General features: G+C 54.9%; 2 protein-coding genes across 2 annotated transcripts; one reads left to right on the forward strand and one right to left on the reverse strand.

The window, feature by feature from the left end:
• Positions 1 to 21,055, forward strand: SERHL2 (serine hydrolase like 2). Its single transcript, XM_068970606.1, has 12 exons — positions 1 to 86; positions 797 to 946; positions 1,060 to 1,173; positions 1,513 to 1,554; positions 1,954 to 1,973; positions 2,382 to 2,456; positions 4,077 to 4,186; positions 4,607 to 4,686; positions 11,284 to 11,318; positions 18,114 to 18,196; positions 19,763 to 19,859; positions 20,672 to 21,055. Exons 1-12 carry the CDS (start codon positions 83 to 85, stop codon positions 20,789 to 20,791), a joined length of 930 nt encoding a protein of 309 aa, XP_068826707.1. The 5' UTR covers positions 1 to 82; the 3' UTR covers positions 20,792 to 21,055.
• RRP7A (ribosomal RNA processing 7 homolog A) lies at positions 20,102 to 27,987 on the reverse strand. The gene is made up of 7 exons (XM_068970607.1): positions 27,915 to 27,987; positions 25,887 to 26,029; positions 23,823 to 23,948; positions 23,023 to 23,140; positions 22,742 to 22,839; positions 22,265 to 22,463; positions 20,102 to 21,575 (listed from the first exon to the last, which is right to left on the reverse strand). Exons 1-7 carry the CDS (start codon positions 27,985 to 27,987, stop codon positions 21,490 to 21,492), a joined length of 843 nt encoding a protein of 280 aa, XP_068826708.1. The 3' UTR covers positions 20,102 to 21,489.
• Positions 27,988 to 27,992: the final 5 nt, after the last annotated feature.

Consider the following 27,992-nt stretch of genomic DNA (forward strand, 5'->3'; position numbering starts at 1 on the left):
CCAGAGCCAGAACGGAGGTGTCTGTCCCACGGGGGAGACTTAGCTGGAGTAACGGCCTCCGTGCAACCTTGGGACGCGAACAATGGGTGAGGCTCCGCAGTCCCGGGCTCCCTAGACCGGAGTGGGATGGGCGAGGCCACCCACCGGCGCGAGGGTGGGGCCCCGAGAACGGGTCGCACGTGGTCTCTCAGGATTCCGGGGGCCCCAAGTTAGAGAAGCAAACTGGCGGGGGCTCTGGGGGCACGCGGGTCTCAGGCCTGGCCAGGAACGCCTGCGGGTGAAAAGGTCAGCCCTGGCGATGGAGGAGGCAGCCGGACCTGAGCGGGCCGGTGCCCCGGGGGTCAGGGCAAGGGGTCTGGGGTCGCGCCACCCGCGCTGAATCCGCTCTCCACCTGATTGCCTCTGTGTGGCTTAGAGCGTGGACTGCACTTCCCTGTGCCTCAGGCTTCTGGGTTTGGGATGGGAGGGCGAGAGTGCTCCAACTTACTGTGAAGATGTGGGGAGATGGGCCACCCCATTGGGCCCTCCGCGAAGGCTTAGAAAACCTTGGCCATTGCTTATTACTCTGTTTACTCCAGTTTTACAGGAAAGAAAACTGGGTCAAGAGGTTTTAGTAACTTGCTCCAGGTCACATGGCCATAAGTTACAGAGTCCAGGCCTAGCTAACCCCCACCCCCAACTTATTCTAGAAAATTCTACTGTGAACCCCTCCCAAGGTTTTTCCTCACCCAGTGGACCCAGCTTACCTCTCCCTCCTCCAGGTAGCCACACACCCACATCCGGCTCTTTATTTCAGGTCTCGTCTCAGAGCTGAAGCTTGCTGTTCCCTGGGGCCACATTGCGGCCAAAGCCTGGGGCTCCCGTCAAGCCGCCCCGGTTCTCTGCCTTCACGGCTGGCTGGACAATGCCAACTCCTTTGACAGACTCATCCCTCTTCTCCCAAAAGGTGGGTCTGGGGGCTGAAGGGAAACCATGGGGTGAGGCATCGGGTCTGTAGGAGAATCAGAAGTGGGGGAGATGGCTGACCTGGATGCCCCCCACCCTCTCCCCCTGTCTCAGACTTTTATTATGTTTCCATGGACTTCGGGGGTCATGGGCTCTCATCCCACTACAGCCCAGGCTTCCCATACTACCATCAAAACTTTGTGAGTGAGGTCCGGAGAGTCGCAGCAGGTGAGCAAGAGACAGAGCCTGTGTGTTTGTCTGTAGGGGCCGGGGGTGGGGTGGGGTAGGGAACTGGGGAGGTGCTCTGTGAGTGGGATGTGATGGCCAGGAAGCAGCGCTGGCCTGAGAGTGCCTTGGGGTCTGGCCCTAATTCTGCCAGCAACTCATGGGTGACTTTGTGCAAGCTGGAGAAAGATTGCTTCTTCCCATGAGTTCCAACCCCTCAGTGGCACTGGGGGCCCTTTCAGGGTGTTTCCTGAGTGGAGCATCCCAGGGCACAGGGACTGCGGGGCCGAGGGCAGGTGGGGGAGGCTGGCCCCATCCTGACCTGGCTCCATGTGTTTTCAGCCCTGAAATGGAACCGGTTTTCCATCCTGGGCCACAGTTTTGGTGAGTGCACTGGTCTCCAGCAGTGGGGCTGAGAGGGAGAGGACTAGTACATAGGTTCCCTGAGCCCCTGGGAACTGCAAGGAGATATAACGGAGTTCGTTAGACACTCACCCATGGGCACCATGCCCAGTGGCCTCAGGCAACCCCCTAAGAGACAGGTGGCCCCACGGATGGCCGTTGTCTCCTGATTTGAGAAGGGAAACAGAGTCAGGTCCGATGCAGGGGCCATGTGGCCCCAGAGAGGGAGCTTCAAGTTTGATGGTGAATGCAGAGCCCCGACTGCTGGTGGGAGACAAGAGCTGGGTGGCCTGTCTGGGGGTAGGTCCACCTCTGGGAAGGAGTCTAGGTAGGACTTGGAGAGCTGGGGAATATCCGCCAACTACTCTTTTGTCCCCCCAGGTGGCACTGTGGGTGGAATGGTGAGTAGATGGCTTTGCAGTGACCACCTCTGGCCCCTCCTCCCGGTGGGATGGGGAGAGGAGGAGCAGGAAGGGGTAGTGAGTCCCAGACAGTGCATTAGTGGCTTGTGCCAGCTTCCTTTGGAAGCACCCATGATAATCACTATTGTGAGGACATTCCTGATGGAGTTAAGTGTTTCCACTGCCCATCCCCTCTGCAGAGAACCCTGGAGCATCCAGCCATCACTGGGGTCGGTGCTGGGTGGGGAGGAGGGGAGAGAAAGGTGCCTTGAAAGGATAGGAGATTCCCGGTGGCCCAGTGATCAGTACCCTGTCCCCACCCGCACGCCAGTGTCCCCAGGGGACAGTCTGAGACCGGCTCCTTTTCCTCCCCTCTTCATGCTTCCATTCTTCGGTGTTGCATCATAGTTTTCCTGTATCTTCCCTGAGATGGTGGATAAACTCGTCTTGCTGGACTCCTCACCATTTGCCCTGGACATGAACGTAAGGATGGGGCTTGCGCACATGGTGTCCCTGGGGTACCCGGGTCCCAGATAGTGTCCTCAGCCCTGCCGCCTTGGCGGATACCAGGGAGGCAGGAGGAGGTGGCAGACGGTGGACAAGAGGGCTCAGGGATCCACCTCCCACCGCCCCCAGGGGCAGAGTGGTGCTACCTATTTCCTCGGACTGGACAGGGAACAGGGTCACGGGCCTGTGTCATCCTCAGAGGCCCTGCTTGTGGCCTGGAGTCTGCAGAAGGCCAGGTTGATCACAACGGCAGGGGTAGAAAGGGGAGGGCAGTGGGCTGAGGAGGCCCTAGGGGTGCACAGTTGGGCGGGCGCGCCTGCACTCAAGTGCCCTCACGGTGCACACGCACTGCACAACTGCACACATGAGGCCTGAGTGTGGACTGGTGGGCAAAGCGTTGACCCCTCTCGCCAGCACCACCAATGATGACCACCAGGGTTGTCTCTATATCTGAATCCTGGCTCTGCCATTTTCCCTGCTGTGTGACTCTGGGCAGATCACTTTGCCTCTCTGGGCCTCAGTTTCCTCACCTGTAAAATGAGGAGGTTGGACTAGGGCAGGGATCCGCAGCCTCTGGGACCTAATGCCAGATGATCTGAGGTGGAGCTGCTGTAATAATAATAGACATAAAGTGCACAGTAAGTGTAAAGCGCTTGACTCATTCTAACACCGTCTCCCTCCCCCACCCTGATCCAAGGAAAACTTGTCTTCCACGAAACTGGTCCCTGGTACCAGGAAGATTGGGGTCCCCTGGACTAGATGATGTGGAGGCACCCTCCAGCTCTGACAAGAGTCTTTCTGTTTCCGAGGGCTTAGCCTCACACAGCTCCTTTATCAGCTTCAGTTTTCTTGTCCATAAGATGTCCACAGATTCTGTAAGCGCAACAACCACAGCTGTCTCTTTACCACCACACACCCAGTCCTGGCACACAGTAAGCACTCAATAAGTGCATTGCGTGAGTGGAGAGCTCATGGGTTACAGTGAGGATCTTCGAGACCGTGGTAACCACCACTCTGGCGTCTTTATTGGTTTCACCCACTGAGCTGACAAACACTGTGCCCCAGGGGGCTCCTCGGGAGTTTCTGGTGACCCTTTGCTCCTCCCGGGGTGGATGGAGGTGTCGCTTCCCATCGCTGCTCCAGGCAGTGGGCCTTGGACGAGGCCAGGCCGTGCTGAGAGTGAGCTGGGCTGGAAATGGGTGCACTGGAGGCTCCCTCCAGGTTGTACCCCCTCCGCAAGTTCCTCTCCACCATGTAGCGTGAGAGTGTCAATTAGAACAGATGAACTTGCCGTTCAGTTGGACCCTAATAGTGCACCTTTGCAAAGCACTTGGCAGTTAACAGAGCTCTCCCTTCCCCTCTGTCTTCAGCCCGACCCCTCCAGCTCTCCCGGGCTGCAGGCTGGGCTGGGCAGCTGTGTCCGAGGCGGACAACTTGCTCCAGGTCACAGTGCTGACCGGCAGGGGCTGATCCGGTGCCCTGCCGCTCTCGGGTTCAAAGTATTCTCGGGCTAAAAGGGTGTGCCGCTGAGTGGAGGGTGGGGCTGGGCGAAGAAGTGGGTCCCTGTCCGCCCAGCAGAACCCACGTCTCCTTTAGGAGATAGACAACTTGCTGACCTGCAAGCGGAGGGCCATAGAGCATGTGCTGCAGGTGGAGGCCTCCAGGAAGCCCGCGCAGGCGGTCAGCCCGGAAGAGATGCTGCAGGGGTGAGTGGCGGGTGGGACCGGTGGGAGTCAGAGACCTGGGGAAGCTATGGACCACTGAGGGGGGAAGTCTCGGGCCTGGAGGAAGCTCCGTCTCCTAGTCCCAAATCTGCAGCATGCCTGTTTCTCTGTGTGCTCACCTGGCGTTCCTTAGCCACCCCGGCTGGGACTTTGTCTGCCCTCACTCACCCCACCCTGTAGCTGTGCCCTTCGCCCCACCCCTCCACAAGCTCTCTGCCACTCCCGGTACCCACACACACACAGACACACACACACAGACACACACACACTCACACAACACTGACACAAACATCCCCATTGGTACAGGCGCATGTCCTTGGCGGGTGGCCTTTCCCCACCTTCCTCTTCTTTCCCTTGGCCCCCCACCCCCGCCCCAGGCATCCAGTGTCCCCTCTTCCCCAGGTACCTGAAAAACAACAGCCACGTGGGCGAGGCGTGCGGGAAGCATCTCCTGCAGAGAGGAACCACACAGGTGGCCACGGGTAAGGGGCTCGCTGTCCAAGGCCTTTGCTTATGGGCACTGTCCTTTCTGAGGAATGACAGTGGCTAAGCTTTACCGCTGCTTGCTCTGGACCAGGCGTGATCCTAAGCGCTTCGCAAAAGTACCTCCTTTAATGCTCCTACTGACTTAAGCATGCTAAGTTGCTTCAGTCATGTCTGATTCTTTGCGACCCCGTGGACTGTAGCCCACCAGGCTCTATGGAGTTCTCCAGTCAAGAATATTGGAGTGGGTTGCCACGCCACTGCCCTATACTCATCCCATTTAAAGCAGGAGAAATGGAGACTCAGATGGGCCAAGCATGTGCTAGGTCAGATGGCTGCCGCACATCCCAGAAATTCACATCCTATGGGGAACTTAGTCAGGGGTCTGGGGGCTCATTGTCGAGGCACAACGCTGCCCTGCTCTGCCAACCCTGTGCGCTGGGCGCCCAGTGTCCAAGGCAAGGCTTAGAGGACCCCCACGGGGCAGGCGACTTTGAAGATGTTTTTCAGAATGGAGAAGTTGAGTTGGTGGCACCTTGGTTTCAGGGCAGCATCAGGCCTGTGTTTTCTGTATGTTATTTCCCAATATATTCAATCAGGAAACCTTCACCCAGAGTCTGCTCTGTGCCCAGCCCCGAGGGTGGTGAGCGAGAGCTGACACCTGGCTGGCACGACCCCAGGGGACGCCACCCACAAGTGCCCTCGCTGGCAATGACTCCCCGAGGAGCTCAGAGAGCGTGGGCAAGCTCTTCTGGACTCCTACACCTTCCCAGGTGACTTTAGTTTATGAAGAACCAAATGAGGCCAGAGTCCAAAGTCCAAGTGCGCTCGGGGAGCTGAAGGAGTTGTGGAATTACCCCAGCTGCTAGGGGTGGGGCCTTGGGAAGTGATGGGGACCTTGAATGGAGACAGCAGGGCAGCCCCCAGTGGCCATCATGTGGGGACTCGGGCGGCCAGAATTTCTAGTTGTTCAAGAGAAGCCAAAGTTCAGCTGCGCTGTCATTTTTTTTTTTTTTTTCTTTTCTTTTTTGGCCACATGGTGGGGTATGTGGGGCCTTAGCTCGCCAACCAGGAATAGAGCCTGGGGCCCTGCAGTGGAAGCGTGGTGCCTTAGCCGCCGGGCCACCGGGGAGGTGCCTGCTGTGCTGTAGTTTCTCTCAGAAGTTGCCAGCCCACCATTAGGTCAAGGGGAATATCCCTGAGTGGGTTGGCGACCTGTTCTTGTCTTAGTCACCATATTTGCCCCTCCCTGCAAACCCATCATGGAGAAGGGAGGTAGCGTGCAGAGGCCTATGGGCTCCGGCTCCCCTGATGGCAGACTGGAGGGGCCCCGAGGCAGAAGTGGGCTAATCTGGAATAAGACGGGGTGCCTGGCGAGGCTGGAGAAGCCGATTAGGGCAGCCCGGGGTCACGTGAGACGGTGAGCAGACGCTGAGCCAGGTGTCAAGGGGGTGGGAGCAGAGAAGAGAGGCGTCCTGGGCAGTGGGCAGGTGGCTGGACGGCTGTGTTGGGACAAGCCCCTCTGTGGCAGTGTGGCCCTTTGAGGCCTTGGGTTAACCTACAAGCAGACCAAGCAGTCTCCCAGACCCAACCAGACAGGGTGACCCCAGGGAGCTGGTGTTCCAGGCTCCTCCTGAGTCCTGACCCCCTGACAGCCCTCCACTGCATTCTGGAGCAGGTCACACCCCCATCATCCAACCCAACCCCCCAGGATGTGTGTTTCTTTCCTAGGGCTGCCGATACAAAGCCGCACAGATGGGGCAGTCTACACAGCAGATATTTATTCTCACAGTTTGAGGCCAGAAGCCAAGATCAGAGTGTTGGCAGGGCTGTGACGGGCCATCTGAGCCTCCCCCCGGCTTCTGGTGGCCTCAGGCGCTCTTTGGCCCATGTGTGGCCCCGTCATTCTCCCCAAGTCTTCCCAGAGTCTGAGATGAGAGCACTCTAGGAAAAGAAAACAAGTAAGGGAGGCCAGAGTTGGGGCCGAGCTTGTCCTTTGCTCTCTTCAATAGAAGGGCCTGGGTTGACCTCATGGAGAAGGTGACCTCTGAACCCAGCGATGCAGGGAAACCTCCAGGAAAGGCTTGAGGCAGGAGCTTGATTGGGCTTCTGGGAGAAGCAGGAGGCAGCAAGCAGGGCGAGGAGGGAGGTCAGCTCCGATTTTATCAGCTTCTTATCCGTGTTCCTGTCATAGCCCTGGCCCAGGCTGTCTAGAAGCAAGCTCAGTTGTTGGCGTGAGGTGGGGAGAGTCCTGCTCCGGGTGGTTTCGTGACCATGGACAGTCCCGTGTCAGCACCCGGCCGCTGCGGTGCTGACTCGGTCACTAGCTGGGCTGCCCTGGGACTGCAAGCGTGATTTTCTTGACTTGTACACTTGAAACGCAAACACTGGACACGAGGGGAATTTTGAACAGGTTGCTTGTGTTTAGAATAGAAAGGTTGTGTGTGAAAATGCAGAGTTCCAGTTTCTTTTTGTTCATTTGTTTGGCTGTGCCGGTCTTAGTTATGGCATGCGGGATGTTTAGTTGTGGCCTGCGAACTCTTAGCTGTGGAGTGTGGGATGTAGTTTCTCAACTGAGGATCGAACCTGGGCCCCCCGGGGTTAGGAGCACAGAGTCTTAGCCGCTGGACCATCAGGGAGGTTTTCTTTTGAAAAACGCAAAGAGCTGGTGACACCCTCCCCACAGGCAACAGCAGCTGGACGGAGACCCCACCATGTGCTGGTGGGCGCAGCACCCACTCTGCCCAGCTCCTGTGGGTGTCTGCGTCCATAAGCTTGGCAGGTCCCCGCAGAGAAGGGGAATGGTGTGCCACCTTCCCAACACCTCGCACAAGCTCTCCAAACGCAGAGATTTCTATGGGCTTTACCCCATAGGCATGCTGCTGCTGCTGCTAAGTCGCTTCAGTCATGTCCGACTCTGTGCGACCCCATAGACGGCAACCCACCAGGCTCCCCCTCCCTGGGATTCTCCAGGCAAGAACTCTGGAGTGAGTTGCCATTTCCTTCTCCAATGCATGCAGGCATGCTAAGTCGCTTCAGTCGTGTCTGACTCTGTGCGCCCCCAGGGACAGCAGCCCACCAGGCTCTTCTGTCCACGGAATTCTCTAGACAAGAATACTGGAGTGGGTTGCCATTTCCTTCTCCCAGTTCAGCCTCTAGTCCCTCTCTTTTCCCCAAAGGACCAAGGTGGGGCTGAAAGTTCCAAGCTCCTAATCATGGCCTGATCTTCCTGGTGACCAGCCCCCACCCTAAAGCCATCCAAGAACCACCCAGGATTACCCCATTTGAACAAAAGACACTCCTATTGCCCAGGAAATCCCAAGGGATTTAGGAGTTCTCTGCCAGAGACCAAGTGTTAGGACAAAAGATGACGCTTTAGGAAGGGACAGTTTTGGGGAGCGCTGGCCAGGAGGCAAAGAGCAGTACTCAAAAATACTTTGTATCATACCACCACGGCACAATCGGCTGTTCCAAGAAAGGGAGGAGTCTAGGGTTCTCATAATATCTGCCTTCAAAACTGTTTTCTTATAAAATGTATATTTCATGCAACTTTCCAGGGATTTCTAAACCCTTGGAGGAGGCGTCCCTCACAAGTCAGGGGCTGGGCCAGCCTGAGGGGTCCCAGCCACCAGGCTGACCTCAACCTCAACCCTCCCTGGTTCCTTCCCAGTAAAACAGATGCTGGCGTCTGCCTCTGTGTGGTTGTTGAGGGAATTAAATGAGGTGAATTGGCACAAAGCCCTGCTCATGGCTGCTGGCACGCAGTGACTGTGGGATTGGAATCTCACTGAGAAAACACCACGCGCCAGTCTCTTTCACCACCAGGAGCACCAGGGCCACTTGCTTTTGGACCTGGAGCTTGGACTTCTTATTTAAATGACATCTGCTGTGGCCCACCGGTCTGAGAAACACTGTTCCTGCCCTCACAAAGGTCACTGTCACAGGAGAGGCAGGCAGGAAAGCAGACAGGTGCGGGAGTGCCCAGGTGGGGCGGGAGTGCCCAGGTGGGGCGGGGGTCAGCTGGAGGCGAGGCTTGGAAGAGACGGAAGATGACCTCAGGGCGGGGCAGGGCCTCAGGGCAGAGAAAACAGCACTGTGGGGTCCTCAATACCTTGGGGGTCACCCCACCCCCAAGATAAACCCCCCCTTTTAAGTCTTTTCACATCCTCTGAGCAGCAGAAGCTCAGGCTTGGAGGAGGGAGGAGGGCAGTGAGCCTGGAGGCCAGGAGACGCAGGGGTCAGCTCCAGCCCTGCACGTGCAGCAGAGCTGGTCATCTGTGCAGGGAGGTCGTGGCCATAGCTGAAGGCGGCCCAGCAGCCTCGGCCGTGGTTGCATCAGACGGCAGTGATTTAGTAGTGCAGTGTCCAGAACGTCTTCCGATTACATGCTCCTTCCAAGCATTTTGAGTCACGAATGCCTAAGAACCCCCACCAACAATTAGCTATGGGACTGCCCTGCTGGGCCAGTGGTTACGAATCCGCCTGCCAATCAGGAGACACGGGTTCCATCCCTGATCCTGGTAGACTCCAGTTGGCGAGGGGCAGCTGAGCCCATGAGCCTGCGCTCCTCATCAAGAGAAGCCACAGCAGTGAGGTGCCCACACCACTGCGAAGAGCAGGCCCCGCCACCAGAGAAAGTCAAGTGCAGCCACGAAGACCCAGCGCAGGCAAGAATACTTTAAAAAATCAGCTGTGGACAAAAAAGAGACCAGATAATCCCCTTGTCCTCGTGGAAGCTGTGACCTAGCAGAGGAAAGAAGCACAGGCGGTAGATGACAGAAGGCATTAGAAATTTCTGGGGACAACAGAGAGAAAAAAGGCATCTGCGGTCATCTGTGCAGGGAGGTTGGGCGTGAAGGAAGGTCCCTGAGGCCTGGCTGGGAGCGTGGTGTTTGCGCAAAGGCGGGGGCGAGGGAAGGAACAGCCTTGCTTCTCGCAGGCAGCACGTCTGTGGGGTGACCACGTGACTGCATTCTCTCCCCTACTCAGGCCCTGCACCACTCAGATCAGGCTGCCTCCAGGCTCTGAGATTCTGTACCCTCCCTGACACCCTGCAGCCTTTTCTTTCTTTTTTTTTTAAGTATGAAAGAACACAGGAAAAACTGTTGGTTTTATTGGTATTGGAGGGTAGTTTTAATATAAGCTAAATACAAATGATTGTTAGACGTTCAGTCACTTTTCTTGCCAAACAATATGCCAAGATCAACCTTGAAGCATTCATACAAATGAAAATGTTTTCATTGTTAGAGTCCTCAATTAACTCTAAGGACTCCGTATACAAATTCGAAAACTTGAACTTATCAATGATTCATCAAAATGTTGCCCTACTAATAACTGAGTGGTAAAAAAAAAAAAAATTCTGATTTTTAAATTAAATAGCTCCAGGTGAAGCCATGTAATTTCCCACATCTGTTATCTTTGTATTCTGCAGAGTTCCAAGGCAAAGATTACTTCTAGTTTTATGCCCTACCAGAGTGGATGACCCGTGTGGCTGGCTCATCACGGCCTCTTAGCCTTCTTTCCTGAGAGATCCTTCACTCCTTTAGGGGGAGGCATAAGAGTTGGTCTCCATGGAATTGGGTTATAGAAGGCTGGTTCTGGATAAGAATCCCCACTGTAAAAAATGGATTCTTTTTCTGAACCCATCCCTCGTGCTTTTCTTCAGCAATTGTCTTTCTCTTTTCACGTTCTTCCGCTTCTTTCTTTCTTTTCAGCTGTTGATTTAATCCCTACTGGTCTTGGAGAGTCTCCTAGGCTGGCATGAGGTGGCTGTGACTCACCCTGGGGACATGGGCACTGGTGACGGCAGTGTTCGGCTGTATGAGCTGATGGCGGCTGCCGTCCTGACTCCCGCCACCCTTTCTTGAGGGGACACTGCCCAGGCGGGAATTGCTGGGCCATATGTCACTGTGCTGTGCTGTGCCTAGTTGCTCAGTCGTGTCAGACTCTGCGACCCCATGGACTGTAGCCCACCAGGCTCCTCCGTCCATGGGATTCTCCAGGCAAGAACACTGAAGTGGGTTGCCATTTCCTTCTCCGGGGGATCTTCCTCACCCAGGGATCGAACCCGGGCCTTCTGCATTGCAGACAGATTCTTTGCCATCTGAGCCACACAGGATAGGTGGCCCCTGTAGGGACTGTGGCAGAGAACCCAGATGGGGCTGGGACCACCCAGACCTCCCCCTGACACACAACCTTTCTTTTTTGGCTCAATTTATCTCCAACAAGTGATGATGTTCCTCTTAGCTTTTTGGTGCTTCCTGGTACATAAAGATCCCAGTGAACATTTCGGCGTCCCAGAGATGAGATTGTGATGCCAAGTGGGTAGCTGTTCCCACCACCACCGTCACTCTGCTCCCTCCAGGATGGCTTGGAGGCACCTGCCTGGGCCACTCCAGTCCATGGCAGGACAGCTACAGGCAAGCTCTGCTTTGAGGAAGCCCAAGAGGATACTCAGGGTGGTCCCTGAGGGCCCAGACTGAAGTGATGAGCCCTGGCTGGAATGACCCAGGGTCCCTGGAGAACTGAGCTGTGTCTCCACCCCCCTCCACTTGCGACCGGCGGTGCTGAGTCCACGTCTTTCTGCTTCCTTCCAGGTGTGTGGCTGAACAGAGATCGGAGGATCACTTGGGTGAGTGCTACTGTCTTCCCGACCCTTCACAGTGCCTGTCCACCTCTTTCCTTTTTTATGGTAGTAAGAGATATATTGTATAGCATGATAAACAACCATTTTCAAACCATTCGTGGCATTAAATGCATTCACGATGTTGTGCAGTTGTCACCAATCCGAAATTGTTCATCATCCCCAATGAAACCCCTGCACCCGCTAAACACCACCTCCCCCGTCCTCCTCCCCCAGCCCCTGGAAACTGCCAGACTGTTTTCTGCCTCTCCCAGTTGACTCCTCCAGGCACCTCGTATAAGTGGGATCACACAATGTGTGACTTTTTGTGTCCAGCTTCTTTCACGTAGATAAATGTTTTCAAAGTTCCCTCGTGTTATAGCATGTGTCGGAATTTCATTCCTTTTGTGTCTGAGTAACATGGACTTGGGCCTCCCTGGTGGTTCAGAAGTAAAGAATCCCCCTGCCAGTGCAGGAGACATGGATTCGATCCCTGGGTCAGGAAGATTCCCCTGGAGAAGGGAATGGCATTTTTGTTTGGGAAATGCCAGTGGACAGGGGATCTTGGTGGGCTACAGTCCATGGAATCTTTGCCTGAGAAAGATTTTTTTTTTGCCTGGGAAGTCCTGTGGGCAGAGGAGTTTGGTGGGCTACAGTCCATGGGATTGAAAAAAGTCACCACCACTTAGCAGCTAAACAACAAATATGGATATACCATTCATCCATGAAGGCAAGGCCTGCTGTCAGCCGTGTTGTGGACAGACTTGCAGTTCCATCTCTTTCCTTACGAGTGTCTGGAAGAAAGACACTCTACACAGACAAACAGACATTCTACAAAGACAGACTTTTGTTCTAGGGCTTTTTTTTTTGCATCATTTAGGTGTTTACATGTTGTTTAGTTGCAAAGTCGTGTCTGCTGCTTTGGGACCCCATGGACTGTAGCCCACCAGGCTCCTCTGTGCATGGGATATTCCAGGCAAGAATACTGGAGTGGGTTGCCAAATGGTTACAAATGTTTAGATGGATTTGGAATGACTGGAAGGGCAATAGGAGTTCCAGGGCAAGCCAGCTGACAGCTGGGGGAGGGCGTGGTCAGAAGTCCCTTAGAGCAGGTGGGCCGTGCCGGGCCCCAGGAGTGGGATGGAGAAGGGAAGGACGCTCAGGTAATTGTGACCATACAGGTGAGGCCTTGGAGTCGGTTCTGGGCATCTGAGGGGTGTTCCTGCTGGAGGGTTTGAAGACTGAAAGAGGAGAGAGGGGGACTGGTTAACAAAAGGCTTTAGAGGACTTCGTGGGCAGTGCAGTGGTTATGAATCTACACTTGAGGGCTCAGCTTTGATGCCTTGCTGGGGAAGTTCTGCATGCTGCAGGGTGTGGCCAAAAAACAAGCCAACTAAAGGCCTCAGGAGGTGGCAGGCAGCCTGGAGGCAGCCTGGTGTGTGACAGGAGTACTCTAGAAACTCAGTCATCTGCCACAGAGAGGCTGTGTGACCTTGGGCAAGGCACTTACCCTCTCAGCCTCGGCTGTCTTGTGTGCAGAAAGAAAAGGCATTTGTTCGTTTATTCATTCACACAGCCAGTTGGTGAGCCGCCAGGAGGTGCCAGCTCCTGTGCATGCCTTCCTGGGGCGGCTGTGAACACTAGCTAAGGTCACGTCCTGAGTGGCCAGGCACCGTGCTGTCACTTCGGCGCTCACAGATGAGGCTCTTTCTGCGACCCTGTAAGAGGGTTAAAAGCTCTGCACTGTGAGACGCTAGCATTAGAGGAGGGAAATTCTGGCCCCATGGAGCCTGCTGACAGCTGTCGCCCAGGCCCAGGCGTGGACGCGAGGCCTGAACCAGGGCATCAGCCAAGGGGATGGGAATGTTTGGAGTTTCGTTTTTGATCCAGCTGGAATTTGTTCTCAAGCAAGGAGGGGTTGTTTGTTTGTTTGTTTGTTTGTTTAGTTGCTCAGTTGAGTCCAACTCTTCGTGATCTCATGGACTGTAGCCCGCCAGGCTCCTCTGTCCTTGGGATTTCCCAGGCAAGAATACCAGAGTGGGTTGCTCTTTCCTCCTCCAGAGGATCTTCCCAACCCAGGGATCGAACCAGGTCTCCTGCATTGGCAGGCGGGTTCTTTACTGCTGAGACGCTGGGGAAGCCCGTGGAGGGGTAGGGATCCATTTTCATTTTCCCCAGAGGAACACCAGTGGGTCCACCACCAGTTATCCAGGGCTGTCCCTACCACGGGGCTCACTCTCTGTGTCTTGTCTTCTGGGTGCCCATTCTTGGTGGGGGAGGCGGAGCTTACGGCTCGATCCCAATCAGCAGGGTCCTGGAGGCCCTGATGGAGAGGTCTTCCTCCAGGGAGAGTCTCCTGGCTGCCCCCCCGGGCCTGAGTCAGGCTGCTGTTCCAGCTGTCCGCTTCCGAGAGCACAGTTTGGGGTTTTTAAGTTTCTGTAGTAGAGCTACTCCTGCCAGTTTATTAACTTTTAGACTATTTATTTCCTTTTTTATTTATTTGGCTGCGTGAGTTCTTAGCTGTGGCACGAGCAGTCCTCACTGTGTCTTGGGGGCTCAGTCGTCGGGGTGCGTGGGCCGAGTTGCTCTGCTTAGAGTCTTAGTTCCCCACCCACGGTCGCACCGGCATCACCTGCATTGCAAGGCGGATTCTTAACCGCTGGACCACAGGGAAGTCGGTTTGTTTGTTTTTGAGGGTGTTTGGAAATGCCCTTCCAGCCTCGGGGACTGTGCCCACAGCTGTTCTGCAGGGGCAGCCATGTGGTCATCACAGGGCCCAAGGGAGAGGGCCACTCACAGATGGGAAGACTCCCCTTGGGGCAGAAACTAAATCACCAAAGAGACAAATTCTAGGATGGGCCTGCCCTGCTTTTTACGTCCCATCGATCTCTTTGTCCACATCAAGTCACACGTTCTAATTCCCGTTTCTTTCTAATACGTTTTGGTAGCAGATCTAGTCCACTCTCCTTGTTCTTTCACACATTTTCTTGCTTTTTCTTGCATATTTGCACTTCTGAGTGAAGTTTAGAATCATTGACTTCTGTTGAAAATTATATTGGGATGAATTTGTAGAATACTTTGGGAATTTAATTATGAAAGTTATGAATGGGGCTCTCCCAACTTATAATAAAGGCACCACCTCAGTTCAGTAGGGGGCGGGCAGTGGGTTATCTAGATGGAAAAGTATGACCCCAGGTCCCTGCCTTACACAATATACAAAAAATTAATTCACCGTGGATCATAGATCAAATATGAAGGGTGAAACAGTAATGTTCTAGAAGAAAAATTAGGGAATGGCTTCATGACCTTGAGGTAGACAGATATGTTTTAAGTAGACAAATACACACACACACACCATGAATCAATGAAAATGTTGATAGATACAGCTTTATTAAAATTTAGAATTTCTATTCATCAAAATAGAATAGTAAAAAAAAAAAAAAAAAGAGGAACTTCCCTGGTGGCTAAGACTTTGTTCCACCAATGCAGGGGCCCTGGGTTCGATGCCTGGTCAGGGAACTAGATCCCACATGCTGCAACTAAGACCCAATGCAGACAAATAAATAAATACGAATAAATATTTTTTTTAAAAAAACAGAATATTAATGAAAAAGGGGACTTCCCTTGTGGTCCAGTGGCTAAGACTCTGTGCCCCCAGTGCAGGGGGCCCAGGTTCGATCCCTGGTCAGGGAACTACAGCCCACGTGCCACAACTAAGACATGACAGAGCCGAATAAATAAATAAATACACAGGCTTGCGGAAGCACTCATATCTGGAATATGCAAGGAACTTCTACAAATCAATAAGATTAGAGGCTGACAACCTCATTTTTAAAAACTGGCGAAAGATTTGAACAGGCCCTTTCTGAAAGAGGCCATCCGGGTGGCCGATGAGCACATGAACGGTGCTGGGTGCCATTAGTTATTAGGGCAACGCAAATCAAAGCCCAAGCAAGAGACCTTCACACCCGCTCCAGAGCAGCTAAAACCGAAGTCGTGACAGTAAATACCAAGTCTCGGTGGGGATGTGGAGAATCCAGAACTGTCCCACACTGCGGGAGGAAGTGTAAGTTGATGCAGCCATTTTGGAAAACTGGCAGTAACTACTGAAGAAAAATACATGCAAATTCTGTGCCCAGCAATCTCAGTCCTAGATATACACCCGGCAACGCTGTATGCTCCAGAAGACATGGCAGCTTGATTCATAATAGCCCCAAAGTGGAGATCATGCAAATGTCTATCAACGATAGAATGCATAAACTGCCACGCATTCATACAGGAATGTGAAAAACACACATACAGACCAAAAGAAGCCCGAACCCAGAAAGAACACTATGACTCCACGTATATGAAGTTCGAACAGCAGCAAAACTGATCTAGGGAGCTAGAGGTCAGAACAGGTGGTGTCCTTGGAGAAGACCCCCAGAGGGAGCAGGCTGGTTGCTGAGCAGGTCCAACCTCCACCGGGGTCATGGTTACATCCTTCCGTGACACATGTACCCATGTGTCAGAAGCCATGATGAGGTAACACTCAGGTCTGTGCACTTCATTATAAGTTACACTTGAATTTATTGTTGTTGAGTTGCTAAGTCGTCTGACTCTTTTGCAGCCCCATGGACTGCCCATCAGGCTCCTCTGTCCATGGGATTTTTCAGGCAAGAATACTGGAGTGGGCTGCCATTTCCTTCTCCAGGTGATCTTCCCATCCCAGGGATCAAACCCATTGAATCTCCTGCATTGGCAGGTGGATTCTTTACCACTGAGCCACCTGGGAAGCCCACACTTGAATTCCAAAAGAAAAATATAGATCAGGGAATGGAAGCACACTAGGAAAAGAAGGTCAAGGGAGGGATGGAGAAGAAAAGAAAAAAAGACAGAAGGAGATAAGATGCGCCCAGCAGCTGTCCTCAAAGGCTTTTTGGAGCCTTCATATTGTTGCCTTTGAGGAAAGCACTGCACAAATCCAGATCAGTGTTCTGTTTTCACATCTGGAGACATGCATGGAGGTGATATCCCTCAGAGACCTGCCTGTAATTCTGTTGAGGGCCTGCCTGGGCCATCAAGCCACAGGATCCCAGTCCTGGTGGGAGAAGCAAAATTAAGGCAAGCCTGAGAGACTGAGCGCCGAAGAATTGCTGCTTTTGAGCTGTGGTGTTGGAGGAGACTCTTGAGAGTCCCTTGGACTGCAAGGAGATCCAACCAGTCCATCCTAAAGGAGATTAGTCCTGAATATTCATTGGAAGGACTGATGCTGAAGCTGAAGCTCCAATATTTTGGGCACCTTATGCGAAGAACTGACTCACTGGAAAAGACTCTGATGCTGGGAAAGATGGAAGGTGGGAGAAGGAGACAACAGAGGATGAGATGGGTGGATGGCATCACCGACTCAATGGACATGAGTTTGAGTAAACTCTGGGAGTTGGTGATGGACAGGGAATCCTGGCCTGCTGCAGTCCATGGGGTCGCAAAGTGTCGGACACGACTGAGCGACTGAACTGACTGAACTGAGAGACTGGGGGTGGGGGGCAGTCCGTGCCTGAGCTGAGTCTGGCGCCATCTCCTGTCACCTGTTGTTGTCTAGTCGCTAAGTCGTGTCCAACTCTTTTGTGACCCCATGGACTATATATAGCCCGCTAGGCTCCTCCGTCCATGGGATTTTCCAGGCATGAATACTGGAGTGGGTTGCCGTTTCCTTCTCCAAGGGATCTTTCCAGCCCAGGGATGGAACCCACATCTCCTGCCTTGGCAGATGGATTCTTCACCGCTGAGCCACCTGGGAAGCCGGTCAGCTGCTGACTGAGACACAGTTGCTTTGCCGTTCTGATCCTCCGGGGAGGCAATAACATGTGGCATGTCTGGGTCCTCAGTAAATCTTCATCCAGCAGGCCTTGTGGCTGACAGGGGGACCTCTGTTTCTGGACATTGCAGCCTGAGGAGGAGATAGCTGGGAGGGGTCAGAGCAGAACCAGGATGCGTTTTCTTGGCTGACCAGATAGCTGTGTGTGCGCGCGTGCAGCTTCCTCGAGATGCTGCAGGGGAACCGGACACTAACAATCAGTCCATGTGGGGGCGCTCTTGAATTAACCCACTGGGCACACACTCACTGAACCCCGTGCCTGTCACACGCGTGCTGAGAGCTGTGGACACAGAAAATCCCCAGCGCCCGCCCTCAGTGGGCTCTCGGCCCAGAGCAGCGCAGTCCAATAGAAGTATGACGTGTGCTCATGTTAAAGTCACACGTTCTTGTGGCCATACAAAAAGAGTGAAAAGAAACAGGTGAAGTCAACTTTCATAATACCTTCTAACTCAGTGTATCCAAGATGTCACTTCAGCATGGAATCAACATAAAAAAAAGTTGAGATATTTGACATTATTTTTTCATACTAAGTCTTTAAAATCTAGTGAGACAGCATGTCTCAGGCTGGACGAGCCCCAAGCCAAGCCCTCAGTAGCCACGTATGGTTACCGTGTCACGCCTCAGTCCTAAAACCTCGGTCTGAAGTGGCCCGGGGTCACTTCTCTGCATGTAGTTGCGTGGCCACACCTGGCAGAGGGGGGCCTGGACATGTCGTCTGCCTGGGCAGCCATGAGCCCAGGAGGAGGAATAACGATTACGGGGACAAGAGTCTCCAGTCTGAGTGAGGTGAAGCCTCTCTTGAGGTGGTGATGTGGCTAGGCAGCAGGCTTGGTCCTGGTTGGGTGCCCGAGGGGGGCGTCCGCTGCTCCCAAGAGAGCTGGGTTTCCACCCACAGCAGCGCCTGGGGCCTCGTGGCAAGAATTCACTGGGGTTTTTTGTCTCTGCAGCCGGAGCACTGCTTTGAGTTCGTCAGCAGGGAGCTGTTCGTGCACTACATCAAAAATCTGCAGGCCCACGTCCTGCTCATCAAGTAAGTTGGAACCAAGAACCCCAGACAGACCAGAGTTTCAGGAATGCCCAGGTCTCCTGGTATGAGACCACTCTGCCATCTTTCCTGGGCAGCCCCCGACCGGTCGCTGGTGTGTGGAAGGCAGGCGAGGGGAGGGGGATGGGGAGAGGGCGCTGGGGGTGGGCAGGGATGGCACCACACCTTTCCACGGGTGTCTGTGTCTGGAGGGTGGGGAACACTCAGGTGTAGAGGGACCGGCAGTCAGTACCGCCTGGCCCCGTCCTCCAGCCATGCCGGGCCCCGCGCATCCCCAGGCCAGCCCTGAGCCTCCATCTGTTGTCCCCCCTCCGCCATCCTCAGCCAGAGGCCATCTGCCGCCTCTGGGCCCCACAGCCCATTGAACATCCTTCGGGGGGGCTCAGGTGCCACCCCTGCTCCACTGCATTCAGCCTGGACATGGGACCTGGCAGGAACTGTGACTTCCAGGGACACGTCTGCCGAGCACAGGGGTTCAGAAGGCAGGGACTCATGGGGGGCAAATCCCAACCCCAGGGAGGGATGCTGCACACCCTCTGGGACATCTAGACTTTACAGGTGAGATAACGGGCGCTGCTGAGGGTGTGGAGGAGCTAGAAACTAGAACCCTGCCAGGCTGCTCTGCGACTGTAAAACGGTGCAGCCACTTTGGGAAGGTCTGGCAATTTTTCAAGCCCTAAAATCACTGTGTGACCCAGCAGTTCCACTCCTCGGTGTAATCCCAGCATCTGTCCACATCACAGTGAGTGCTGGTGGCTCACAGCGGTGTCCTTCAGAACAGAATGAACCGAGTGTGGGAGGCAACTCCGATGTCCGTCAGCTCACCGACAAGCAAGTAGGCTCCATCCACACGATGAGATGGAATGACGCGGTCACACTACAACAGGCAGGAACCTTGAAAACATAGACTCGTTGAAAGCAGCCGGTCGGGAAAGCCTGCGTACTGTGTGATTGCCTCACTTGCAAGCCCACACCCATCATGTGCTCAGTCGTGTCCAGCTCTGCGACCCCATGGACTGTAGCCCTCCAGGCTCCCCTGTCCATGGGGTTTCCCAGGCGAGAATACTGGAGTGGGCTGCCATTTCCTCTTCCAGGGGATCTTCCTGACCCAGGAACTGGACCTCTTGCATTGTAGGATCCCCTGTGGCTCAGTTGAGATGATAAATAGGATCTAAAATTGACTGTAGTGATGGTTGCTCACCTCTGAATGTACCAAAATCCATGGAACTGTACATTTTAAATGGGTGGAGTTAACTCAGTAAAGCTGTTCAAAAAAGCACACTCAGAAGCCTGTTCAGAGCCTGGCTCCACCGTTCAGTGGCTGTAACCCTGGGAAGATCCCGAGATGAAACTTGTGCAGGCCTTGCCGAGCTGCGAGGGCCAGTGGGGACTGAATGACTCAGCCCTGAACTAAACCTGGGCTTGAAGGGCCCAGCGGTGGGAAGGTTAGAGGGATGCTCAGGCTTGGGCCGGTTTCAGAGCCTAGCGCCCAGGGCAGAGGCAGGGCATGCAGGGAGAGGTCCCAGGCTAACCTTCCTTCTCATTTTACAGAGCAACCGAAGGATATTATGCCTTAAGAAGAGAGAACGACAGCAACAGGGAGCCCATGATGTTCGTGAGCAGCTCACTTAAGTCTGTCCTGAAAGAGGTGTGTGCCCAGGGTTCAGGGCAGCTGGGGTCAGCAGGGGCTGCCAGTCTGCCCTGAGCGCCACCTGTCCATCTCTTTTCTTGTGCTGGGACCTCTGCTCTGGGCCCAGGTCTAACAGGTAACCCCAGGAGCTACCAGGCCTCATGTTCCACTGTGGTCCCTGGAATCACATATAAATCACACAGAAAGCAGGCTTTTCATTGGCAGAATCTCCTGGTTTTATTGTCCTCCTGTACTCCTGGGCCATGCCCAACTGAGTGGTTCTACAATTTCCTGGGGTCTCAAATGGGAACAAATGACCAGGCCCACCAGTGGATGCCAGGCTCCAAGTTGGAGGGCTGGCACGTGCACTGTGACTTTGATGTTTGCCTGGGCCCCTGGGAGCACCTGGCATTTTGGGAGCATCACCTAGTACAGACAGCCGACCCTGGGGCCTGAACAGACAGCTGGGCATCATCACAAAGGGGACGCCCCTGTGTGCTGGGCAATGTGCAGTCCTTCTTCCTGCTCTGTGGGCCTTTCTCCCAGGCAAGATGGAAAAGCTGCTTGTTCCTTCTTCAAGTGAATATTATCTGATGACCAGACCTAGGAGCAGCCTCTGGACTCTCGAGCTCTACCACCTCAGCTCAGAATGGCCTAAAACCCGAGGGCTGGGCACTTCCCTCCCAGGAAGGCCTTTCCCACTGGCTCTGAGCCAGGCCCGTCTGCCCCCTCCCCGACTGACTAGGGCCTGCAGAGCTGTGGACACGTGGAACCGCTGGGAGGCAGCCTTCCACTGGGTCACCTCATCCCATGTTCCCTTCCCTCCCCAGAGGTTCCAGTACTTGGAAGTCCCAGGCAATCACTATATCCACATGAACCAACCCCAGCAGGTGGCTGGTGTCATCAGCTCCTTTTTACAGAACAAGGAAGGAACCCCAGCCCCCCTGTAGCCCTGGGCCTGGGGCTACAGCCGCCTGCTTCAGCACCAGACTCCCAGCTCCCAAGCCCAGACCAGCGTGCTGGGGACAGGCCCCTGGTCCCGAAGACCAGCACAGCCAGAAGCGCGTGCTAAGGCAGAGCTGGGGGTGGGGGCGTGGAGGGCTGTAAGATTCTGACTTCAACATCTGTGACTTCTAGGGGGTGGGATGGCGTCTGTTTTGTGACTAGGCAGAGGGTATGTGTGAGGCCTGAGATAGGCCCAGCTGGCTTTTATAGTCCTTTCTTGCCACCCAGCTGCATAAAAAATAAAATGTTCTTGTATTCTGCTTGTGAGGCCGTCTCACTGCCCACAGGGGCTTCTCTATCAGGAGGAAGGGGTGAACACAGCAGTCAGTCAGCCCTGAGAGGAGAGTCCGGAGCCAGATGGGGACGGGACCCAGGACAAGGAAGGAGCCAGCTCTGGGCCAGGGGCTTCTGGAGGCCAAGTCCTCCCTCCGGGCCCTAGGACGGCCGAAGCACACAGGAACTGACGGGTGACTCTGTACTTCACCCCACCCCGTGGGCTCAGGTCTCCGGGGTTTCACACAGCGGCCCCTCGGCCTGGGCACAGCCGTTGAGACGGGTGTTCCAGGACCCCGGGTCCTTGCTGGCCGTACACTGCCACCCAGTCACCACCCTGCTCCTCGGGGCCTGTGGGGGTGGGCGAGGCTCAGTAGGGTCGGAACTTGCGCTGGGCCCGCATCAGCTCAATTCTCTGCTTGTCCTCCTCGAACTTCTTGCGCAGCTGCGCGATATCTGGGGCGAGAGGGGAGGAGGGGAAACAGGGCCGGGTTCAGACGGCAAGCCGGGGGGGAGCTATGCCCCGTGGCCCCACTCGAGAGGACAGCAGCACCTCCCCTCAGCCCCCACTGCCCCGGCTGGCGCTCAGCACGGCCTCCTCCATTGCCTCTGTGCTAGGAAACGGTGCAGATGCTGCCAGGAAATGGAACTGGGCAGCAACCCAGTCAGAGGACGCAGGCTGAAGTGGAGATGGCATGCCTGAGGTTTCAGACAGAAACTACCAGGTCAATGGGGCTTCCCTGGTGGCCCAAGGATTAAGACTCCGCTTTGCAATGCTGGGGACTCAGATCCCACACGCAGCAGGGCCACTCAGCCCTCATGCCACAACTACCCGAGCCCAGGCACCTCAACTAGAGAGAGACCCACCCATCACGGTTAAGAGCCTGCTCACTACAATTAAGACCCAACGAAGCCAAATAATAATAATTTAAAAAAAAACACAACCTCTGTTATCCCCTCCACCTCCAACACACACCCCGAGGTGAAGGAAGAAGGCTTTGGGGGTGCTGGGAGATCCCCGGGACCCCTCTCCCAGCCTAACAGACCAGGGAGCTCCACGCAGCTGGGGCTGGCAGAGCGGCCACAAGACCACGGCCCGGGCACCCAGGCAGGGGGGTGAAGGACAGGGCCCTGGGGCGCCTTACGCTCCATCTTGGTCTCGCGGTGCTGCCAGGCGTAGAAGTTGAGCAGCTCCTTGCGGGCGCGCTTCCGCCTCTCCCGCTCCAGCACCCGCAGGCTGGCCGCCTCCGTCCTCGGGAGCACTGGTCGGCGGCCCCGGCGGGTCACCTTCACCCAGCCCTCCTCGTCGGGGACTCCTTCCTCCTCCTTGGCCTTGGCCTCCTCCTGCAGGTTACAGGGCCCATGACGGGCGGGCGCCTGGGAGCCACCCTGCGGCCCCAGGAGCCCCTCGCCGCCTCCTCTCTGCTCTCCCTCCCACGCCTGGCACCACCCCGCCACCTCGGCTGCTCCCTCCGCGCCCAGCACCGTGTGCCCTCACGCTGCTCCCTTCCAGCCCTGATCGTCTGCCCCGACGAGAGACCATTTTCCGCGAGAGGACCGCTTCCGGCTGGATGTTACCAGCTGGGAGGCCCAGCCAGCCGCCTCCCGTGCGGAAGCCCCACCTCCGCTATCTTCCGGTCGTACGTCTCCATGAAGGCGTCCACCTCGACCCTCAGGGCCTCGGGGTCCGGCACCGAGTCCGTGTAGTCTCGGATCCACTCTGAGGGGGAAGAGGGCGAGGGAGACGGCGATTCCTAGGCCCGCCTCTCAGGGCCCCCCCAGGACCTGCAGCGGGACGGGATCTCCTCGCCCAGGCCGCCGGGATGCCCACCCTGAGGGCCAGGCGACACGGGCAGACGCGGCCCCCAAAGCTGCCCTCCCCGCCCGGGGCCGCGGTACTGACTGAGGACGCCGCTCCTCACAGGGTGACTCTCAGTGGAGACCAGCAAGGGGCCCTTCAGGGCCAAGGCGGCCGACATGCCGCCTGGCTTCTGGAACACCACGTAGGCCACCTGGAAGCCCTGGAGGAGAGAGGTCAGTGGAAGGAGCCTTCCCCAGGGGTGTCTCACCCCAGGGCCCCCCACCCGCCCTCAGCCTGACTGCCACGGGACCAGGGGAGAAGGGCTGTACTAACCCAGGGGTGGGGTGCCCACACTCCTAGCTATGCAACTTCTGCTAAGAGTGACCCGATCCAGCGTCTTCACCAGGGAGTGGTGGACCCTGGGGCCTGTTTCACTTGTGGGAGGGACTCGGGGAGGGCGTGCTCTCCCGGGGCCAGGGGTGGACGGACAGACGGGGCGGGGGGGCGCCCGCAAAGTCCCCTCAACAGGAGGAGGTGTGGGCTCCCGGACACAGAGAAGGGAGACCAGGGCCACCAAGCCTAAGGGAGAATCAACTTCCGTGGGGGGAAGCCAGCGGTGGGGGTGCTCGGGGAGGCCCCTCGGGTGGGGAGCAGAGATGTCTTTGAGCTTCCCCCCCCAGGACGATGGAAAGAGCCGGACAGGGAGGCTCCAGGATGTGGCAAATTCGGGTGGAGGCCGCTCAGCTGACAGGCCTCCTAGACCACAGGTCAGGACGGGCCTGACCACAGGTAACACCCTAATTGCCGCGGCCACCCCCGATGCCACGTTCCCCTCACAGGCAGGGGACACCGCTCGGCCCTGCGCACGCCCTCACTGCTGCGGCCCGGTCCTGCAGGCTTACGGGAACTGGTTTGGGGTGAAAGAACTTCGACTGGGGCTCCTTTGGGCTCTCAGCAAGCTCTGGCTTCTCCTGTAACTTCACCGACTGGACGGGCCCACAGGGGGAGAGGAGGCGGGACAAGCACTCCTGCCAGGGCAGAGAGAAGCGCAGGGTGAGCCTCCCGCCACACCGGAGCCCCGGAGTCCAGCCTGCGGGGCGAGCACAGAGGGCCTGGGCACGCCACCTGCTCTTCAACACCGAGGTCACAACCCCAGCCCCCCACGGCCCAAGGGGGCCACCTTTTTTGACTTTGTGTTCAAAGCTGTGGGTAAAAAGGGACTCCAGAAGGAGGAGACAGAAGGGAGATGGAATTCAGGTATAATTTTTTGGCTTTATGACCTAACCCTGCTGGAAGCATGTGCCCAGGGTATGCTCCGTCTGTTCCGGAAAGGGACTGCTCCCTTTGAAAGGCCACCTGGCTGAAAGATCTCTTTTCCCCTGTCAATGTCTCTGAGGGATCTCCAAAGGAGGAGTGGGTTCTCAACTTTTCTTTTCCCACTATTACAAGAATGCATGCATGCTAAGTCACTTCAGTCATGTCTGACTCTTTGCGACTCCGTGGATGGTAGCCCTCCAGTCTCCTCTGTCCATGGGATTCTCCAGGCAAGAATACTGGAGTGGGTTGCCATGCCCTCCTCCAGGGGATCTTCCTGACCCAGGGATTGAACCCAGTCTCTCAGAATAGGTGGGGATGTTTTTAATTGTATTTTGATTTTATAAATTTTACTACCTGAATCGCCATGTAGAAATAATTAAATCTCCCCTGTTGGAATCAGGTTGGTGGTTATCGCTGGCACGGGGAAGGGGCGCAGCGGGATTTCTGGGGTGTGCGCGATGCTGTTTTTCAGTCTGGGTGCAGATGACACAGATTTGCTCAATCTGTGAAGTGCAGCGAGTGCTACACCTGGGCCCAGGTGCTTCTCTGTTCATACACTAGTCTTCAGGAAACATTAAAAATGACATCCTCCCCTCTCACTGTTTCTCTCTTTAACTACAGAGGAATCTTTTAGAAATTAATATTTCTTTTCTGAAAAAAAAAACTCATTGGAAATCCAGCAATTCCTTTAGTTTCTCTTCTGTAAATTAAAGAAATACTAAATTTAATAGCTTTTGTGAAGAAAAAAAAAAGTAACACATATCTGCATGCATGCTAAGTCACTTAAGTCATGTTCAGCTTTTTGCAACCCTATGGGCTATAGCCCACCAGGCTCCTCTGTCCATGGAATTCTCCAGGCTAGGATACTGGAGTGGGTTGCCATGCCCTCTTCTAGGGGATCTTCCTGGAGGGATTGAACCTGTGTCTCCTGCATTAGCAGACAGGTTCTTTAACACTAGCGCCACCTGGGAAACCTCTGAATAGTAGACTCAGAGATAATTTTACTTTCTCCTACTTTTCTTATTTTTTTTTTTACTATAGATGCGTATCAATTAAAAAAAAAAACAACGTTTATGTTGTCAGACTTCACACAAGTAGTTAGCACAACCTTCACAATACTCAAGAAAAAATGTGAGAACAAGTGTCTGTCCTGGAGGAGGGCATGACAACCCACTCCAGTATTCTTGCCTGGAGAATCCCATGGACAGGCAGGCTCCTCTGTCCATGGGGTTGCAAAGAGTAGGACACGACTGAATGACTAACACTTTTGGTTTCAAGTGTATCTGTCTTCAGGTGGAATTATGCTTGGCAGACATAGTTATGCAACAACTGCTTTAGGCAACAGAAGACTTTAGCTGTACTATAATACTACCTGCAGTGGACATGTATCAATTTTATAATCGGGGAAAAAACACGTAACTCAAACAATTCTGGGTAACATATAAGAAGCTATGGGCTCCCTAGAGAATTATATTTAAAAAAGGACATCTTTAAAATGCCAACTTCCTGTCGTAAGAGATGCAGACTTCCAGACGCCACCCCTCGGGACTTCAGTTAGCTGCTTCCCTCTCATCACTGAGGACTGGGGGGTGGGGGGCCCACAGGAGCCCCTGCCCCAGGCTCAGGTTCCCTTCCAGACACCCGTTTACCTCTGTGCAGTACGGGGGCACGTTGAGGACAAAAAGAGTCCGCTTCTGAGGCCAGGAAGACTTGGTGCCTTCTCGAACTTTGTGCTCTCTCACATAGAGGTAATGAGAAGACTGCTGCTTTTCAGAGAATTTGATCGGAATGGCTGGAAGGAACATGGGAACGGGGAGGGACAACACACGAGTCAGGTTCAGGCTGTCCCTTTTTAGTCCTGTGTGCCTGTTGGTCCGCCCATCCACCCATCCATCCTTCACTGAGCTCTTCTCCTAGGCAAGGTCTGTGCAAGATGCTTGGGCAGGCTACACAGCTGAACGAACACCATCTGCCCAGGAGGGGCTCCAGTCGGTAGTAGAGAGAATTTTAATGGGATGCGAAAGGAGAGAGGTTCAAACTCTGCTGCTCTGGGAGTAAACCCCAAATCCTTACCACGGTCCCCCGTGTAGCCTCTCTTCACCCCATCTTCCCCTCTCCACACCACATACCTCCTCTCTGTTCCTCCCATCAGCCAGGGCCTCACCCATGCTGCTCTGAAACATCAGCCCTCATCCTTCCACCCATTCTTCAGGTCCTTACTCCCTCAGGAGAGCCTTACATGCCAGGTTAGAGCTACCCGCTTTGTGCCTTAACATCTCTCTCGGTCTCTAAGCCCCTTGCTGTGTGATGATTTGGATAATCGCTGGCATTCCCATAAACTTTAATCCTGTCACAAGAGATGCAAACTTCCACACACCACCTCTTGGGGCACGGAGAGCACGGAGAGGATCCAGAGGATCCAGCTGCAACCCTGCACTCAGGAAGCTCAGGTAGTGAAGTGAGAGGACAGAACAAGTCAGCATGTAACAAGGTGGTATCAAATAGGAAGGAAAACACACAGAGTGAAGTAGAGCAGGCTAATGGGTGACAGACGCCTTTGGGGACCACCTCTTTGAGGAAGTAACATTAAAGGCTCCACCAGGGGCTTCCCCAGAGGCTCAGTGGTAAAGAATACACCTGCCAATGCAGGAGACACAGGTTGGATCCCGGATCCGGGAAGATCCCACATGCCACAGAGCAACTAAGCCTGGGCACCACAACTACTGAGTCTGTGCTCCAGAGCCCGGGAGCAGCAACTGCTGAAGCCGGCATGCCCACCTAGATAAAGCCGGTGCTCCACAAAAGAAACCACTGCAATGAGAGGCGCACTGCGACCAGAGAGCAGCCCCGCTCCTGGCAACTAGAGAAAGGCCCGAGCACCAACCAAGACCCAGCACAGCCAAAAATAAATAAAATTCCAAACAGGAAGGAAACACGCAGAGTGAAGTAGTGCAGGGTAATGGGTGACACAGGCCTTTAGACATCTATCAGGACCACCTCTGTGAGGAAGTAACATTAAAGCTTCGACCAGAATGACACGAAGCCCTGTAACGGGGCAGAGCTGTTTGAGGAACTCAGAGGAAAAAGACACAGTAAGTACAAAAACTCTGTGGGTGTAAAGAGCTTGTTGTCTCGGAGAAACAGAAAGACAGAGCTTGTAGGTCAGCTAGAGCCAGGATAGGCGGGATGTGATGTCTGGATTTTGTTTTACGCGCTAACTTTAGTCACTGCAGAGAGTTCGTCGGGGATGGGCGTGTGAGGCAAGATCTGAGTTAAATCTGACTTTAGAAAGAACATTCTGGCAACTGAGTGAAAAACAGAAGGCAGGGGAACAGGCGAGGTGAGCGCTGAGGCGGCTGGACCAGAAATTGCAAAGGGGCTGATGGGTGTATCTCAGGGGGGAGAATATAGACAGACACAAGTTCGCCCTGGAAAAGTGTAGACGGAAGTGTGCTCACTCAAGGAAAGCGCTGGCCAAACTAGGCTCGTCCAGAGCCAAGTGAACCCAGACGAGAACAGGTGCCGCGTGGGCTGAGGGGGCCCGGGGCTTCAGAACCTTCTGGGGTTCACGTCCAAGCGTGTGACTGCTCCTCGGGCTCCTGACCCACTGCCGACCCCCCAGGCTCCTCGTGGAGAAGCATGGCCGCTCCCCAGCCTCGCGCCCCGCAGCCCCTTACCTGAGTAGCCGGGCAGGGTTGGAACCCCCGAATCAGATTCCCGCGCCGCACGCTTCCTTCTGCGCGCCACCATCTTGC

Source organism: Capricornis sumatraensis, chromosome 4, assembly GCF_032405125.1.
Source record: "Capricornis sumatraensis isolate serow.1 chromosome 4, serow.2, whole genome shotgun sequence".
NCBI lineage: Eukaryota > Metazoa > Chordata > Mammalia > Artiodactyla > Bovidae > Capricornis > Capricornis sumatraensis.